The sequence below is a fragment of the Rhamphochromis sp. 'chilingali' genome (genome assembly GCF_963969265.1).
Source record: "Rhamphochromis sp. 'chilingali' genome assembly, chromosome: 2".
NCBI lineage: Eukaryota > Metazoa > Chordata > Actinopteri > Cichliformes > Cichlidae > Rhamphochromis > Rhamphochromis sp. 'chilingali'.
In genome coordinates this window covers 22,907,902-22,923,245 of record NC_137930.1, presented here as the reverse complement: position 1 = coordinate 22,923,245, position 15,344 = coordinate 22,907,902, and the positions used below count along the sequence as shown (strand labels likewise).

The following is a 15,344-nucleotide window of genomic DNA, read 5'->3' as shown; positions in this document are numbered from 1 at the left end:
GGCTTTGGGCTTTCATATAAAAACCCAGCCGTTACTGCGCCCTCGCTAACAGCAGCTTAAAACTAAGTGCACTTAGTGACACACCCGTCCGTGAATTATGATAAAGAGCGAGTTCTAAGTTGAGTTGCGTTTTCCCCTCGTTGAGAAACACAGGCCAGACTCCAAGGTTAGTCAGTTTGCATGCTGTGAATCCCTTCCTATAACTCACTAGCAATTAGCTGTCTGAGTAGGTAAACGTATAAGTCGTAAAAGCAAACACACTTTAATGTTAGCTGTTTGAAGTTCGCAGGTGCTCATTAAAATAATTAAAGTGTTTTTTACGTGCCAAAGTACACAATTGCTTAATAAAAGCAATAGCCCAAACTCTAAAATAATATTTAAAATATTACAGGAGCTAATCTAGTAAAATAGATGTTAAACAGCCTACATCACAGTGGCTAAGCTCTCTGTAAGCTCTCTGCTACTGAACGCGCTGGCCGGGTTTATATACCGTAGTTTCCGATGCTTACGTGTTAAGGGTGTAGCTAAGTTACGAGGTGAAATAGTGTCCGTGGTGGTGACGACTGTAAGATCCACTGACAGTCTTTGCGAACTCGGTGAGTAAACATTCAGGTTTGGGCTTTTGTATGGGAAAGGGTCTGAAGCACCCTGCATTTTCACACTGAACTCGCAGAAGTTCAGCGTTAACACGCAGGGCAACATGGCGAGCTGAGAGGACGAGTCTCCCCAGGAAGAGGATGTTTTTTAGGCTTTGAGCAACGCTGGGTGTAGCTTTAAAGAGCAGCTGTGGTTATTTGTCTGAGACAGAAGCTGAAATGTTGAGACTGAAATTTTGTATTCTTTTTGTTGTTGTTGTTGTTGCTTTATTTCGTTGTTGCTGGCTGTGTTGTTCGTTTCACAGAAAAGTTTATGCTGCTGTACATGACAAAGGTCACTTTTCAAGGTTTAGCTGTACGTAGGCCTCGTGTGTGTTACCTTTTATATAACTTAAATTCTTGTTTCTGATATTTCAATGCACAGTGTTTCATTGTGTGTTTCTCTGACAATTATGACTAGTTTCCACGCGATCCAGTGATCGCGCTGAATTGATGTTGTAATTACAACATTATCCAAACACGAGCTTGCACGCCTTTTCGCTCACAGCAGGTTGCCGCAGCTTTTCAGTTAAGTTTCGTAAGAATGAAGTTAGGCTTGAACTTCTTACGCAATACCAGTAACAGAAAAGTTACTCATGATTTAATGTGAATGGGGTGAGTGGCAGAATTGAATTGCGTTCAAATAAATACACGCGGGAAGAAAGAGCTTCCAAAGAAAAGCAGCGTTTCCTGCCTTAATATGAAATTATTAACAGTGTATTCAAATCATATATTACTATATGTTCTAATTCAGGGTGAGATAAGTAAAACTCTAAAAATAAAGGTTCAACAGAAATCTAGATTTAAAACAAACATATACAAACAAGATGCCAAAGTATTTCATTTTGTTAGAAATTTCTAAGATTTAAGTAACAGTTAAGAGGTTAAATTTATGTGAAGCACAGTTATAAATAAAAATGAAATGAAACTCTAAAAGCTGGATCTTTAGACAGTAAGCTGATCTTGGCTGTAATGTGATTCATCTAAAAAAAATTCTTGTAGATGAGTTTGTAGGAAGGACACAAAGCTTCTTATTTTTTTTAGCTATGGGTATTTGGATTTACATATATTATGTTTATTTATTTATTGAGTGATGTATTGGAGTTGGATTAACTATTTCCAGTTTCAGTGTTAATACTCCCACTGAAATTAAAACATAGGGGTTTTCCTTGCATCTATCTTTTGATTCAACATCCACTTTCTGTGTGGTCTTACTTCCCCCCATGAAAGTTAGTTGCTTTGTTTGAAAAGGATCTAAATTGGTCTAAGGAAAAATCCACTGAAAACACGATTCAGATATGTTCTGCTTGGAGACCACGTCTGCAAAAAGTTCATTGAAAACTTTTGACCATCAGGAGTGGTGCTGTTTTGTAGACACAATTTGGAATTTACCACTTTATTTCTTTGTGGGGAAAAACCTGAGCTGTTTTGTTGGAATTGCATACACCATTCACATTTAGTTAAACATTAACATTTACTTTATGGGTGTTGTTCTGTTCACCTTAGCACCTGCTTTGACTTAAGAACATAAATGGTTGAATGGTGAGACAGCACTGTTAAGCTGTGTGGCTTTTGCCACATATTACCTTAAGCCTACAAACACCACAAACTTAAACAACCATATTTTCAAGTTTGTGACATGCAAAGGTGCACTTTGTCCACATTCCTTGCAGTTTTCTTTGACATGCAGGCGTGTATTATATATAATTTATACACCTGTAAAACCCACTTACACATGCAGTGGAAATATATGAAATATATCAGTAAGGAAATATATCAGTAAGAGTTGTCATCTGCTGGTTATGGGAAAAACAAACACTAGACAGTCCCCACACATTTTTTCATAAGGGAATTTTTATATATATATATATATATATATATATATATATATATATATATATATATATATATATATATATATATATATATATATATATAAAAATAAAAAAAATTGCATAATACCGACAGAATAAACATTTACAGAAATTTGTGACAGAAGGGATATTTGCAAAGACAAAATAAGCCCTGGTGCTGTTCTTTATGCAGTGGGTGAAATAGCTGCCACTATATGCTGTGATTTTAGTCTGAGGTAGACAAATGTAGGAAGCGTGAGGTGAACTGTGCCAGATTATTACTGGCAGTGATAAGTGATTAGGAAGCAGACAGTGCATAATATTCTGGTGTCTGTGAACCAGGTGGGGTGAGTTTTCTGCCAGTTGGGCATTTTCTTTATTCACTTTTTTCTTCACAGATTTCAGTCTAAAATGATTTCCTACCATAAAGTACTTTAATGGAAGAATGATTTTAAACAGTTAGAATTAGTGAGGGAAGATATTGTTTAAATGTAAATGTAAAAAATATGTTTACCATCTTCTGATTGCCAGAATATAACTCTTGATAATTTCTAAGACATACTGAACACAGTTAAAGGAGGTATTTTAACCAAAGACCATGAGGGTTTCCTAAATTTGGTGCCTTAATTTAACCAGGTATAAAATAATATAAAGTGTGTGTGTGTGTGTGTGTGTGTGTGTGTGTGTGTGTGTGTGTGTGTGTGTGTGTGTGGAGAGAGGGTGCTGGCAAACCTTTTCCACTTGTAGAATATATATTCAAAAAGGAGCTTCAAGTTAATGCATTTAAAAATTGAATTCATGTACATTATATTTTAAAATGCAAAGATATTACATGTTGAACAGAATTTAGTTTTGTTTTAAAGTTGAGCTGATTGTGAATTTGATGCCAGCAACATGGTTTGAAAAAGTCAAGACACAAATTGTGTAATCTGGTGAAGCATCAAACATCTAATTGGGGTAATTGGGAAAACAGGCAGCAGTGTAATTGGGTCTTAGTCTTTTAACACGGTTAATGGTCACTTTGACTTAAGTAGCTAATGTTAAAACGATTTTTAAAAGGGTCTGCGTCTTTCTCGTCCTTTAATTTATGCCACTGTGTTTCACTGTACCTTCAGTACCCGCTATTACTTAGTTAAACTTACTCAAATTGAGCACATGGTGGAGCTGTGGCCAGCACCCCTATAAGTGCCATTCCTGTAAGAAACCGTGACTTAAGTGATCTTTTAGTGTTAACGCTTTAAAGCGAGCTTGAAACTGAAACAAAGGTAACAGAAACTATTTGTGGAGGGTGAGAAATGTTGACAGCATTGCAGGAAAAGTATTTAAAGGAAAGACCCAAAATACATGTGCTATGCTGTCTGATGCCTGGCATCATCATCATCGTTTCTGTGAAGTACAAAAGATATCAGCAAAGCTCGTGTAAATGCTGTGTTTGCATTTCACACCGCATTAAAGTGAGAAATATTTCACTAGTATTTCTCAGTAGAAAGATGCTTATCTGATTATTATCTGGAAATGCTGTACAACAAAACCAAGTTCTACAGTTTAAAGTTACTCAGCTCTTTGTAAGCAGGGGATTTTTTTAAAACGGGTTTAGATACGTGTTTAAATAGATTAGGTTGTATATCCTGATGCTGCTTCTCTCACAGCTATGTTTATCCCACCAATCACAAGACTTTTTCTGATAACTCAAAAAGAAAAAGTACCTATGTCTTCAAGTCATTTGACTTGCTGATCTTGTTTCAGCCGTTGCAGTGTTAAGCAGGGTTTTCCATATTTTTGAATATTATTACCATGCTTTTCTTTTTTTGTGTGGCATTGCTGGCTGTGCCAAGACTTACACAGTAGCGTGGACAAATATTTCCTCGAGGGTCACACAGATTCTCATGGTGATCTTTTAAATAGTTAAGCTTGCCAGCGGGTAATTCACTGCTAGTTTGAGTTTATATTCCATCTTTGCAGTTAGTTCCTGCCTGGTTGTTGACAGCTGTTTCTCTGTGTTCTCATTAACAGGATATAGCACCAGATTGATGGAGAAGAATGGCCCGTATTTCTTTGGACTGTCCCAACTCTTTACCAGGGATTCCCCTCAGTGTCCTGTCAGTGCCCATGGAAAATAAATATAAATGTCAGCAATGTCTCCAGGTCCTGAGGAAGCCTGTCCAGGCTCAGTGCGGCCACCGCTTCTGTGTACACTGCTTCAAGCAGCTCACCAGGTAGACCGGAGGTCCTTAGACCAAACTGCTTACCCCGCACCTAATGTTTCCTGTCTTACTGGACATGCTTCAGCACACCCTTTCCTCATCTTTCCTCAACTCTGGGAGTTTTGTCCAGACAAGATCAGTTATTAATGCAGACTCATGCCCCACATGATGGACCTGTCATACTGATGTTTGTGAATCACAAGGATGTGGTGTTGCTGATTCATTCTAAAGGTCTTCTTTCTAAAACCTCCTTTCTGAGTCATTCACACACTGGTGGATTGTTAATGCATGAGGTGTATTTGTAATGAATACCCAATCCAGTGTTTTCATTGCCTTATGTATTCAAATTCATTACAGAGTAATCGTAAAGAATATTAACAAAAACTAATACATGAGGAAAAACGCTGGATTTGTATTGAATATTCACTACAAGTACAAAGAGGTGTCACACCAACGTATTTGTAACGAGTATTTGTGATGTGTATTCGTTACAGATACATACATGGATACACTAATTCATTTCTAGTTGATGTCCGTTTCAGTTATGTGTTATCTAATGTTTAATGAAAGTATAATTAAACAAAATGTGACAGAAAATGTGGAATTTTACCTTTTTTTTTTTTTTTTTTTTAAACCGGCAGACTCTTTGTTAATTCCCCAAACATTTAAACAACAGTAACACAAGTGATTGTGAAATGTGTGGATTTCGCATGTGATTTGTCCGAGTGCTTTTATTTGTTTCAAAATAACCAGATCATGTACGTTATAAATTCACCATGTGATGTGTCGCACCCACACGTGCCCTTTGTTTATGCTTGTGTGTGTGTTTTGGTTATTCATTTAATCGCCTTCAAACTTGCTAAAGCAACTTTTTTTTGTTTTTAGTTCTTTTTTTTTTCTTCTTGTCCCACTGATATGATGCTTACAAGCTTCTTTTCATTTCCCTTGTATTGATTAAACGTTCCTCTGCTCGAGCTGTGATCCACACTGGTCAGCAGTTGCTGCAGTTTTGGATCAGCAGGAAATTGTTGCTGACTGTTGGCGTCGAGCCGCTGCTTTTACAGTAAAGTCACAAACCTGTCTTGTTTGGTAGTTCTGGCCCAAAACCATGTGAAGCCTGCCGTCAAGAGGAGATATACGAGGAACCCATTTCCATTCTAAACAGCAGTGAGGTAAGCCTTTATATGTATTCAGGTTTCAAACCCACTGTCTTTGTTATGCTAGGAGTAGTCAGCATGTGATTACTGCCCTTTAGAGGAAAAAATATGACTGCAATCTGGCGGGGGTTTCCCTAACCACACAATGCATCAATGCATCCTACTCTTGTCTGCTTTCTTTTAAGAGCATTGAAGGCTTTATGAGTTCACTGATCTCTTTGTTTTTGCCCTCTCCCCCCACCCCCCACCTCACAGGCTTTCCCAGACAATGCAGCAGGCCGAGAAATAGCAAGCCTGCCAGCCAGGTGTTTGAACCAGGGCTGTAACTGGACTGGATCTATTAAAGAGTATGAGGTAAAGTATGAAATCTGTCTTTTCCTGTGGCATGGGCATTGCTGCCTTTTACCTGGGTGTAGGTTTACACTACCAAAAAAGAGCCTTGTCAGTATTTATTAATCTACGTGAGAGGGTAATCTGACCTATAATCTGCGTTCCCGGGTCACTGTGTTCCCTGAAAAAAGCTCAGCTTTCATAGCACGCTCTGTACTATGTGCTGCGTTGCTGCAAACAGGAAGTGAAACTTAACAGGCGGCTGGAAAGTCCCAGCCTCTCCTCATTTATCAACAAAAGCTCAGTGGAAAGTACCAGAATGGAACAACCCTGTTGAGCTTAGCGTGACTGGGTTACTGACCATTAAACTATAGAGCTGTTAAGGAAACTGCTTGTATTCATTCAGTTTAGCAGAAACCCAGATTTCATTGAACACAGACTGGAGTTTGTAAAAATGCATGAAAGACACGTGAAGTAAATAAAGCTGGTTTGTGTGTGTGTGTCTGTCTGCAGCTGTGTTTCTACTGTAAGCATCAGTTTTAGATGAGCTACGTAGTTTGTGTAGTAAGCAGATGGCACCATGATGCTTACACTGTGAAAAGGATGTTTACAACAATTCTTGTCTGTTTGTGGTTTTAACTAAGCGTACCAGTGTGACCTAATCTACATCACTTTGTGAGTGTGCATGTATGTGCGCGTGTGTGTGTTTTTCACCTGGGAAATGTTAAAATGATATGCTGTTTAAATGAAAACGCTAGGCGAATGTGTGGGATTTGCACGGATTGGAAATGGAATCCCAAGCACTAGCACGCAGATGAATCTTCCTCTTATTAAAAAAACAATAAAAAAGAAGACACCAAAAGATCAAAACATGCCAACCTCTTATTGTTGCTTCGCAAACTATTATGCTGTGTGATACACCCACTTTGCATATATTTTTGGCCTGGTATCTTAGTCACTGTCACTGTGTGGGAAAAGCTACAAATTGCTAGTCGCACACACCCATAGCGAGGCCTTCTGAAGCTGGGGAAAAAATAGTCACATCAAGGCGTTGGAGTGTTGTGCCGAGGACAGGGATGAGATTAGGAATCTTCTAAATGTGAGTCATTTTTATTGACGCGATCCGGTTCAAGATTTTTGAGCGTAGCAAGTCTGGAAAGTCAGCAGTCAAAGCGAAAAACCGGCTAACGTACCTGAGCTTCTGCTTCTGGGTCTGCAGCGTGCCTTTGGTAGTCATTCTGAAAGACTGCAACTTCCCTGTTGATTAACCCCACCTTAAGCTCCACCCCGTCTGCGTGATTCCCGGTATTTTTAAATGGTGAATACACAGCTTTAAATATATTTCTTTAATTATTCTACTTCCCCTTTTATCTTCTCTTCATTATAATTCTATTTCTATGGTACATTTTCATCCCTTTTTTTTCCTATCAGATGTTTGTGGAGCTCGCTTTTTGTTTAAATTTCGTTTGCTTAGCATGTCATTCGAAAGTAAGAAAAGTGCATATAATGGGGGTTGCAATGAAAAACAAGTAAATATCAAAATAATCTTGATCACAATCGTGTGCGCAATCATAGAACCGTAGTTATCTCTTTCATACTCAAATCAGTGTATTGTGCTTTTACTTTCACTTTTTTTGTCAGTTGGAGGTGTTTTGTTTTTTTTGTTTTTTTTAAAGAACAAAACAAAACAAAAAACACTTGTTTTTCCACATAGAAGCTAAGGATACACCCTGTACCAGAGCAGCTACACCTGCATTTAAACACTTCCTGAAAAGCGGTTATTTATCAGTGATTGGGAAGGGTTTGACCCAACTGTCAGTTTGCTCTTTCACAATGCTGAAAACCTGCTTTACAAGTAACAAACAGGCAGTTCGAAAATAATAACAAATAAAAAATGTCTGTTATTTTCAGGCTCAGCACGAAGGTCGCTGTGAATTCGAGCGGATCCTGTGCGAGGGCTGCCAAACCCTTATCCTTCTCACGGAGAAGGACAGACACAATGAGAGAGAATGCGAGGCAAGAACTCTCAACTGCAAGTACTGCAAAATGACCTTCAACTTCAAAGAGATAAAGGTGGGACATAAAGAGACTACACTAAAATACACTGTTTTTTGTTTTTCTTCTTCTTTGTTGGCATTAATGGACACAAAGTGACGTTCTGCTATACGATGCATTTCAGGCCCATGATGAGATCTGTCTGAAGTTTCCCATGCAATGCAAGGACTGTGGAAAAAAGAAGATACCAAGAGAAAAGGTTAGCGCCGTTACCTTCAATGTAATCTAAGTGGTTTAGGGCAGTCTCCTTATGATACTTAGTTTCTTTTTGACTAGGAGTCCTTCACTTCCACTTTCCTGTTGATGCACTGTTTATAAATGGTCTTTTATCTTTGTTCATTCTGCATTTCAGTTCAATGATCATGTGAAGTCTTGCGCCAAGTCAAAGAGCACGTGTCCATTCAGTGAAGTGGGCTGCAAGTCTATGGTAGGTGCAGTTACATAATCACCAAAACTCCTGTCTTATGTTTTATCGTAGAGGGTTGACCAGTGTGATCGAACTCATTTTTCTCATTTCGATGCTTATTTGTGGTTTAATAAGGAGTCTAAATGTATGTCCTGTACAGTAAGGTAGTAATGTGGCTTATACTTTTCCTGTTGTAAGTAAATTATGAAGTTGAAATCAGATGAAGGAGCTGGCCTGGCTAAAGTCACAGCATCACTGTTTGGTGTTTTTACTGTTCTGTTTTACATCAACATAAGATATGAGTGGCTGCTTTGTGCCTGATGTATGCCGTGAATCTGTGTAGAGCGTATGATGTAGCCTACGTAAGCGGCACACGCTGTTTCCAGTATTTATACCTGTGCAGACTGTGTAGTTATACTGATTATAGGGTTTCAGGAGCGTAGATTTAACACAGAAGTCTAAAACCACTGTTAGAGGTTTAACTTCCAAAAGAGCCAGGGAGTTTCCAACTAAACAAGGCTAATCATCTCCCACCAGCTGCTTTGTATTTGGAGCACAGATAGATGTGAGTTATCTCGTGAAAGCTAGAATATGTTGCACACAGAAAAGATTTCGGCGGGGGTCATTGGATAAATTGGTGTCATTGCAGAGCAGACTTAATGCTATTAAATGCATTTTCTCATCTCCTTCTTCCTAATGTGTTCCCTGAGGTTAGTCACGTGACCCTTTCACATGAGATATTTCGCGCTCTGTGCTTTCGTCAGTAGTTTAAAGTTGGCTGAGCTCAGTTTGGCAAATGTGATGTGATATGATATTATACCCAAGCACCAATGAGAGCTTAGGCACCTTTGAATCAAACTATCGTGGCAGTTAAGGAGGTGTTTGCTCATGCTGCCAGGAAGCCGTCTAAAAGGTTAGATAAGGCTGTTTCTTCAGTTCTTCTAGAAGCAATCAGCACTACTCAGCAGGCATCTTAAAAGGCCTCCAGACACATACTTAGAGCTATTTTAAGCTTTATCTAAATTGGGTTTACTTTCATTGAGCCAACAGAACAAAAGAAGCTGCATGTAAATACTCAAGTGAAACCTGTTTAAAAATATATAAAACATTCCCCGCTTGCCCCCGCTATCCGGTCTATCCTTCAAGCTTGGGTCCTCTACCGGAGGCCTGGGAGCTTGAGGGTCCTGTGCAGTATCTTAACTGTTCCTAGGACTGCACTCTGTGGACAGAGATCTCCGATGTTGTTCCTGGGAACTGCTGGAGCCACTCGCCTAGTTTGGTAGTCACCACACCTAGAGCTAAATTTGTCCTACTGAAGGCACAAACTGGACACCACAGCTCAAAACTAACTGGTTTGACCTTTGTCTCAATAAAACTTAGACGAGCTCTCCCGTGTTTCTGTGTCAGGTAGAGAACGGGAAGCTCTGTGACCACGAGTTCAACAGTACTATGGAGCACTTGCGTCTGCTGCTGCCTCTGGTGCTGTCAGCGACTCGGGCTCGCTCAGAGGGCTCTGGTGCCGGGGAGTGGCAGGAGGACTCCGGAGTGGGCCTGTACAGGGATCCTAATGAGGGAGCCGGGCCCATGACCTCGGTGCAGTCTGTTGACCTGGAAAAAAAAGTGAGTCTCAGCAGGTTTGATGTCGCTTGTAACCACTCTGTTCATTTGGTGAAATGGGAAAGTAATCATTTGTTGCTTCTTCTTTTTTTTTTCTTTCACCAACAGGTGAACGCTTTAGAAAACATCGTGTGCGTCCTGAACCGCGAGGTGGAGCGCAGTTCTGTTACAATGGAAGCATTCGCACACCAACACCGCTTAGACCAAGAGAAGATTGAAAATCTGTCTAACAAAGTCCGACAGCTGGAGAGGACGCTGACCATGAGAGACTTGCAGCTGTCTGAGACCGAACAGCTGATGCGCGAACTCCAGTTCTGCACCTACGACGGAGTATTCGTCTGGAAAATCTCCGACTTCTCGCGCCGAAGGCAGGATGCCGTGGCTGGTCGAGCGCCTGCAATGTTCTCACCAGGTAGGATGGAAAAACATCACGTGTGGTATGCTTTTAGGTGGGAGGGATTTTTCTGTTTTGTTTTGAGGTCATACAGTTCACATGACATTATCTTCTGGCGTGTAGACGGAGGGGAATTCCACGCCCGCTACACCCTTGTTGTTCTTCAGGGAGCGTGCATGGCTCTGCTGATTTCACATGATGCTGTTTTAGGCTCCGTTTCCATTTCTGACCCTTCTTTTTTTTGTTTTTTCCACGCAGCTTTTTACTCCAGCAAATATGGCTACAAAATGTGTCTAAGGTTGTATTTGAATGGTGACGGGACGGGCCGGGGAACGCACCTTTCGCTGTTTTTCGTCGTCATGAGGGGAAAGTGCGACGCCCTGCTCAAGTGGCCGTTCAGTCAGAAGGTGGGGAACCATTTTAATACGTTTACGCACGAAACTCTCAATGAGCGGCACGAAACCAACTCCTCTTCTCTTCTTCTTCCCCGCCAGGTGACTCTGATGCTCTTGGATCAGAACAACAGGGAGCACATCATCGATGCTTTCCGACCAGACGTCAGCTCCTCGTCCTTCCAGCGGCCGATCAGTGAGATGAACATCGCCAGCGGCTGCCCACTCTTCTGCCCGCTGGCCAAACTGGCCGGAAAGAGCCCTTACCTCAGAGATGATACAATTTTCATTAAAGCCATTGTAGACCTGACAGGCTTATAAGGGTGTACTGTGGAAGTAACACCAAAAAACTCTTTGTTTTGTTTTGCTTTGTTTTGTTTTTTTAAAATACAAAAACACAGAAACAAAAATCTAAACCAAATAATGAATCATTTTAATAGTAATATTAATAATAACAGTAATAATAATAATAATAATTATATATATATATATATATGACAAAAATACAATGTTATTATCATATAGGTTACTATATTTATATATTATCACATTAAAAGCATCATTAGGATGTCATTACACCTTGAGGGCGTGCGATGTGACATCTGCACTCATTCCGAGGATCCATCTGCAGTGAATCAGTGAATCAGCGGTGAGAGCTGAGAAAAGCTCTCTGAGGAAAAAAGGGTCTGAAGTCATCTGTTATCCTGATGTTACCCTCCTTATATCTGTATTGCATCTTGTAGACGATAATTTATCTCTTATATTATAAGCAGCCTAATATCATAATAGATATAATACACCTTATTTAGCTTTGTGGGAGTGTGTATGTGTGTGTTTTGTTTTTCCCACCACTGTGAGATTATCTCCAGTTACTATTTATTTATGGCTCGAGATAATTAAAGTTAACTAGTTCTAATAAAATGTTTTAGTTTTTACAGGCACATACTTAGACAAATGGGAGATGTGTTTAGTTTTAGCCTGTGTTAGCTCATGCAGTATAGGAAAACAACGACCAATGACAACCAAACAAGCACTGATGGAAAGGAATCAAAAATACTAGATTATCAAAGCTCTCGTGTTGATGAGGTCGTGGTGCGTGCACTTGTCACTTAAACGGCTCGATCTGGTAAACATTTTATATCAAATTTTAAATGAATCTAAAGGGGATAAAACGATGATAAAATATGTAGCCTGTTTCAAATAATCCCTTAATACTGTATTACTAAATAATCCTGAAGCATCTACTGTTACACAGAGTAGCAAATATACAAATAAATATATACATGTACACACTTTATTGTATTATGTCAGTGCTACTGCTAACTATAATGCCTGATCAGTTGTACTCATACTGTACTCAATCATATAAAGTTAGTTTTGAATCTTTCACGACTCTGATGACTGGTGATTATTTATAAAGTGTTTTAAGGGATGCTAAAGTACCATTTGACCATAGGTACATTATTAATTTAACCATTTTTTGTGTGTTTCATTTAAGATAAAATTTCACAAAATTCTATTTGATTTTAATTAAAAGTTCATTTAAAGCATAACAATACTATTTCCTTGTTTTATTTTTGTCTTCTTGTTTATGACTTGTTTTTTAATCCTGTTTATACCTAAACATGATTAATTCATTATTAAAAATTAATAATTGTTGGATGTAGCAACGTGAAATGTAGGCACAAGGGTGTAAGCACCACAAATAATTTAAGTCAAACATATCTTGTAAACAAAAAAAAGTTGTTTTTTTTAACCACATGTTTTCTTATATTTGTCTTTTTTTTTTTTTTTTTTTTCTAAAATAACCACGTGTGAATGTGAAAATCCCCCCCCCCCCCCCCCCCCCACACACACACACACACACACACAGGAATAACACTACAGGTGATTCCTTTTATGTAAAACTCTGATGCCTTCTCCTAAAACAAACGGATGATGCAAACTAGCAAGGGCGCTAAAGAGAAGAAAAAAAACCCAAGCACCACGCTGCAGTGTCGAAAGCAAAGGAACATAGCTGTGTTTGTTGAGCTGTGTTTGTTGTGAATATAGATGTGGTGTACCTGTTTTTCCTTGCTTCACGTTGTTCTAGGGGAACTCCAGCTATTTCACATATAAAAGGTTTGATATCCAAAGTGCTCGTCAGCCCATTCTGTCGTCAAGGAGGCGCTTTAAATGATGGGAAATGTGTGAACTTTTATTCGTTTTAGGGCAGAGTGTGAACATAAAACCAAGTTTAAGTAGCCTGTTTAGCAAAACATATGCCGGCCTTCCTGCCTTGCAAAGAAACACAAAGCCTGCTTTGGTGAATGCCCAAATCAGCAGAAGCAGTGTGCACAGCTGTCCTGTTGTTGCACCTTTGACTTCTGTGAGGCTCTAATAGAGGTCCAAAGAGTTTCCAATGTAAGTGTATGACAGTTTAATAACAACCTCTTCCACTCAGACCTTGTAGATCTGAAGGTACTGAGCTCACTGAACAAATTCCTAAGAACGAGTGAAATGTTTCACTTGGATTATGAAATTTAAGACCACTCTGCTTCCCAGCAGCCTCAGCCTTTGTACCTCAGGCTAACATAGGTGAAAACTGAAAATGTTGACTGTGTTAATGTGTAGCATGTCAGTGTGCTGAATTACAAATAAAACCAGAACTGCAACCCCTTTACTTTAACCAGTCCATTTAAACCATGTTTCAGCCACTTTTTAGGTTTCATGTCAGTCACATCAGCTTCACCACACAAAGCATGTTCACCAAAAATGAAACCCCACTAGCATGATAGAAGAACACAAAATGACTCATTATACATGCCAGTGATGGTCTTCACTGAGGCTGTGGAAATGCCTCATCATGGTTGAGATAAATGTGGTTGGAAAGAACCTGCCAGAGGGACGGCGCACGTGTGATCAATGACTACGTGAGGAATGAAAATCTTTCTTCTGAAAGCCCCTGGGTTAGATTCTCAAGTATTTAGATGGTGACGCACTTTCTAATCTAATCTTCAAAGTCAGAGGCTGTGAGGTCACCAGATGATATCACAACAAGTGCAGCTGTGCCATGTTTTTGACCTATTTTTATTTTTTTCGAGCCCCCTTATAACTGAAATTAGTTATTGCCGGTAACTGTTGATCCACTAACCTACACACAGCTATAACTGATACACTTTGGTTGATGCTTCTGTTCTCACCCAGAGTTATCGTGTATCGTTTCTTAGATGGTGACCAAGAGTGAGTGCTAAACAAATGACACAAAACTGAAACCGTACAAAAGTAAAGCCCCTTACTTATCACAAATCCACGGAACTAGAAACTGTTCTAGTTGAAATGTTTTAGAGATGTAGTCTAAAGTAAAGTTGCGACACTTTGCTGTCAAATATCTAAATATACAAAGTGAATTCTAAAAAATCTGCAACACTGTGTGAAATTTAAATAAATACAGAATGCGGTGACTTTGTAAATCTCATTAACTAATTTTTTTTTAATTTATCATAGAGCATAAAAAATATTAAATGTTTAAACAGACATTTTATTGTTGCATGAAAAACATGAGCTCATTTTGAATTTGATGGCAACAACATCCCCTCTTCTGTCAACATCTGGAAGCGAGCAGACCAGCTACTGGGCTCTTTCTGGTTCTTGTCTGATATACGTAGGATCCTAGTTGTGTAAAAACTGGTGTTGCTCCAAATCATGCAGGACCCTTTATGCATAAAAGATTTCTCCAGTTTTTAGATGATATTATAGATAGGTGATGAAATATTTAAAGACTGTGCTATTTTAATTCTGCTCTTTTCAGTCCCATCACCTCAGATAAAGAAAATCAAAAACCCAGCTGATCAGTCTGCCTTTACAAACATCTGTCAAAAATGAATGAGTCTTTCTAAAGATCATACTGAATTCAAGGGTGATGCTCTAAGGCAACAAGTCGGTGCAATTTCTCCCCTCCTAGATACTCTGCAATTGACTATAAGTCGTGTTACTGAAAAGTGGAAGCATTTAGGAACCACAGCAACTCAACCATGAAGTGGCAGACCACGCAAAGTCAAAGAGCACGGGTCTGCTGAGGACTGAGGTGCAAAAATCACAGAAAAGTCACCAACTCTCTGCTGACTCACTAACTGCAGAGCTCCAAACCTCCTGCGGCATCAGCAGAAGAGTTGTGCGCCGGGGGCTTCAGGGCATGACGCAGCTCCTGTAGGTAATGTGCAAGAAGCCCAGTGCTGTCTGAAAAGGTGGGCAATACAAGTTCAGATGCACAGGATAAAATTATTTCATGAATTACTTAAAAAACAAAAACAAAAAAAAAC

At 39.3% G+C, this 15,344-nt stretch overlaps 1 protein-coding gene across 2 annotated transcripts; it reads left to right on the top strand.

The window, feature by feature from the left end:
* The first annotated feature begins 34 nt into the window (after positions 1–34).
* On the top strand, positions 35–12,760 carry traf2b (Tnf receptor-associated factor 2b). Of its 2 annotated transcripts, none has more exons than XM_080872995.1 (11): positions 35–166; positions 4,502–4,704; positions 5,786–5,864; positions 6,105–6,203; positions 8,091–8,252; positions 8,359–8,433; positions 8,587–8,665; positions 10,052–10,260; positions 10,366–10,669; positions 10,910–11,058; positions 11,146–12,760. In XM_080872995.1, exons 2-11 carry the CDS (start codon positions 4,529–4,531, stop codon positions 11,362–11,364), a joined length of 1,551 nt encoding a protein of 516 aa, XP_080729121.1. In that variant the 5' UTR covers positions 35–166; positions 4,502–4,528; the 3' UTR covers positions 11,365–12,760. The 2 variants fall into 2 exon arrangements, with proteins under 2 accessions (XP_080729121.1, XP_080729120.1); XM_080872994.1 differs by lacking the exon at positions 35–166 and adding an exon at positions 191–596.
* Positions 12,761–15,344: the final 2,584 nt, after the last annotated feature.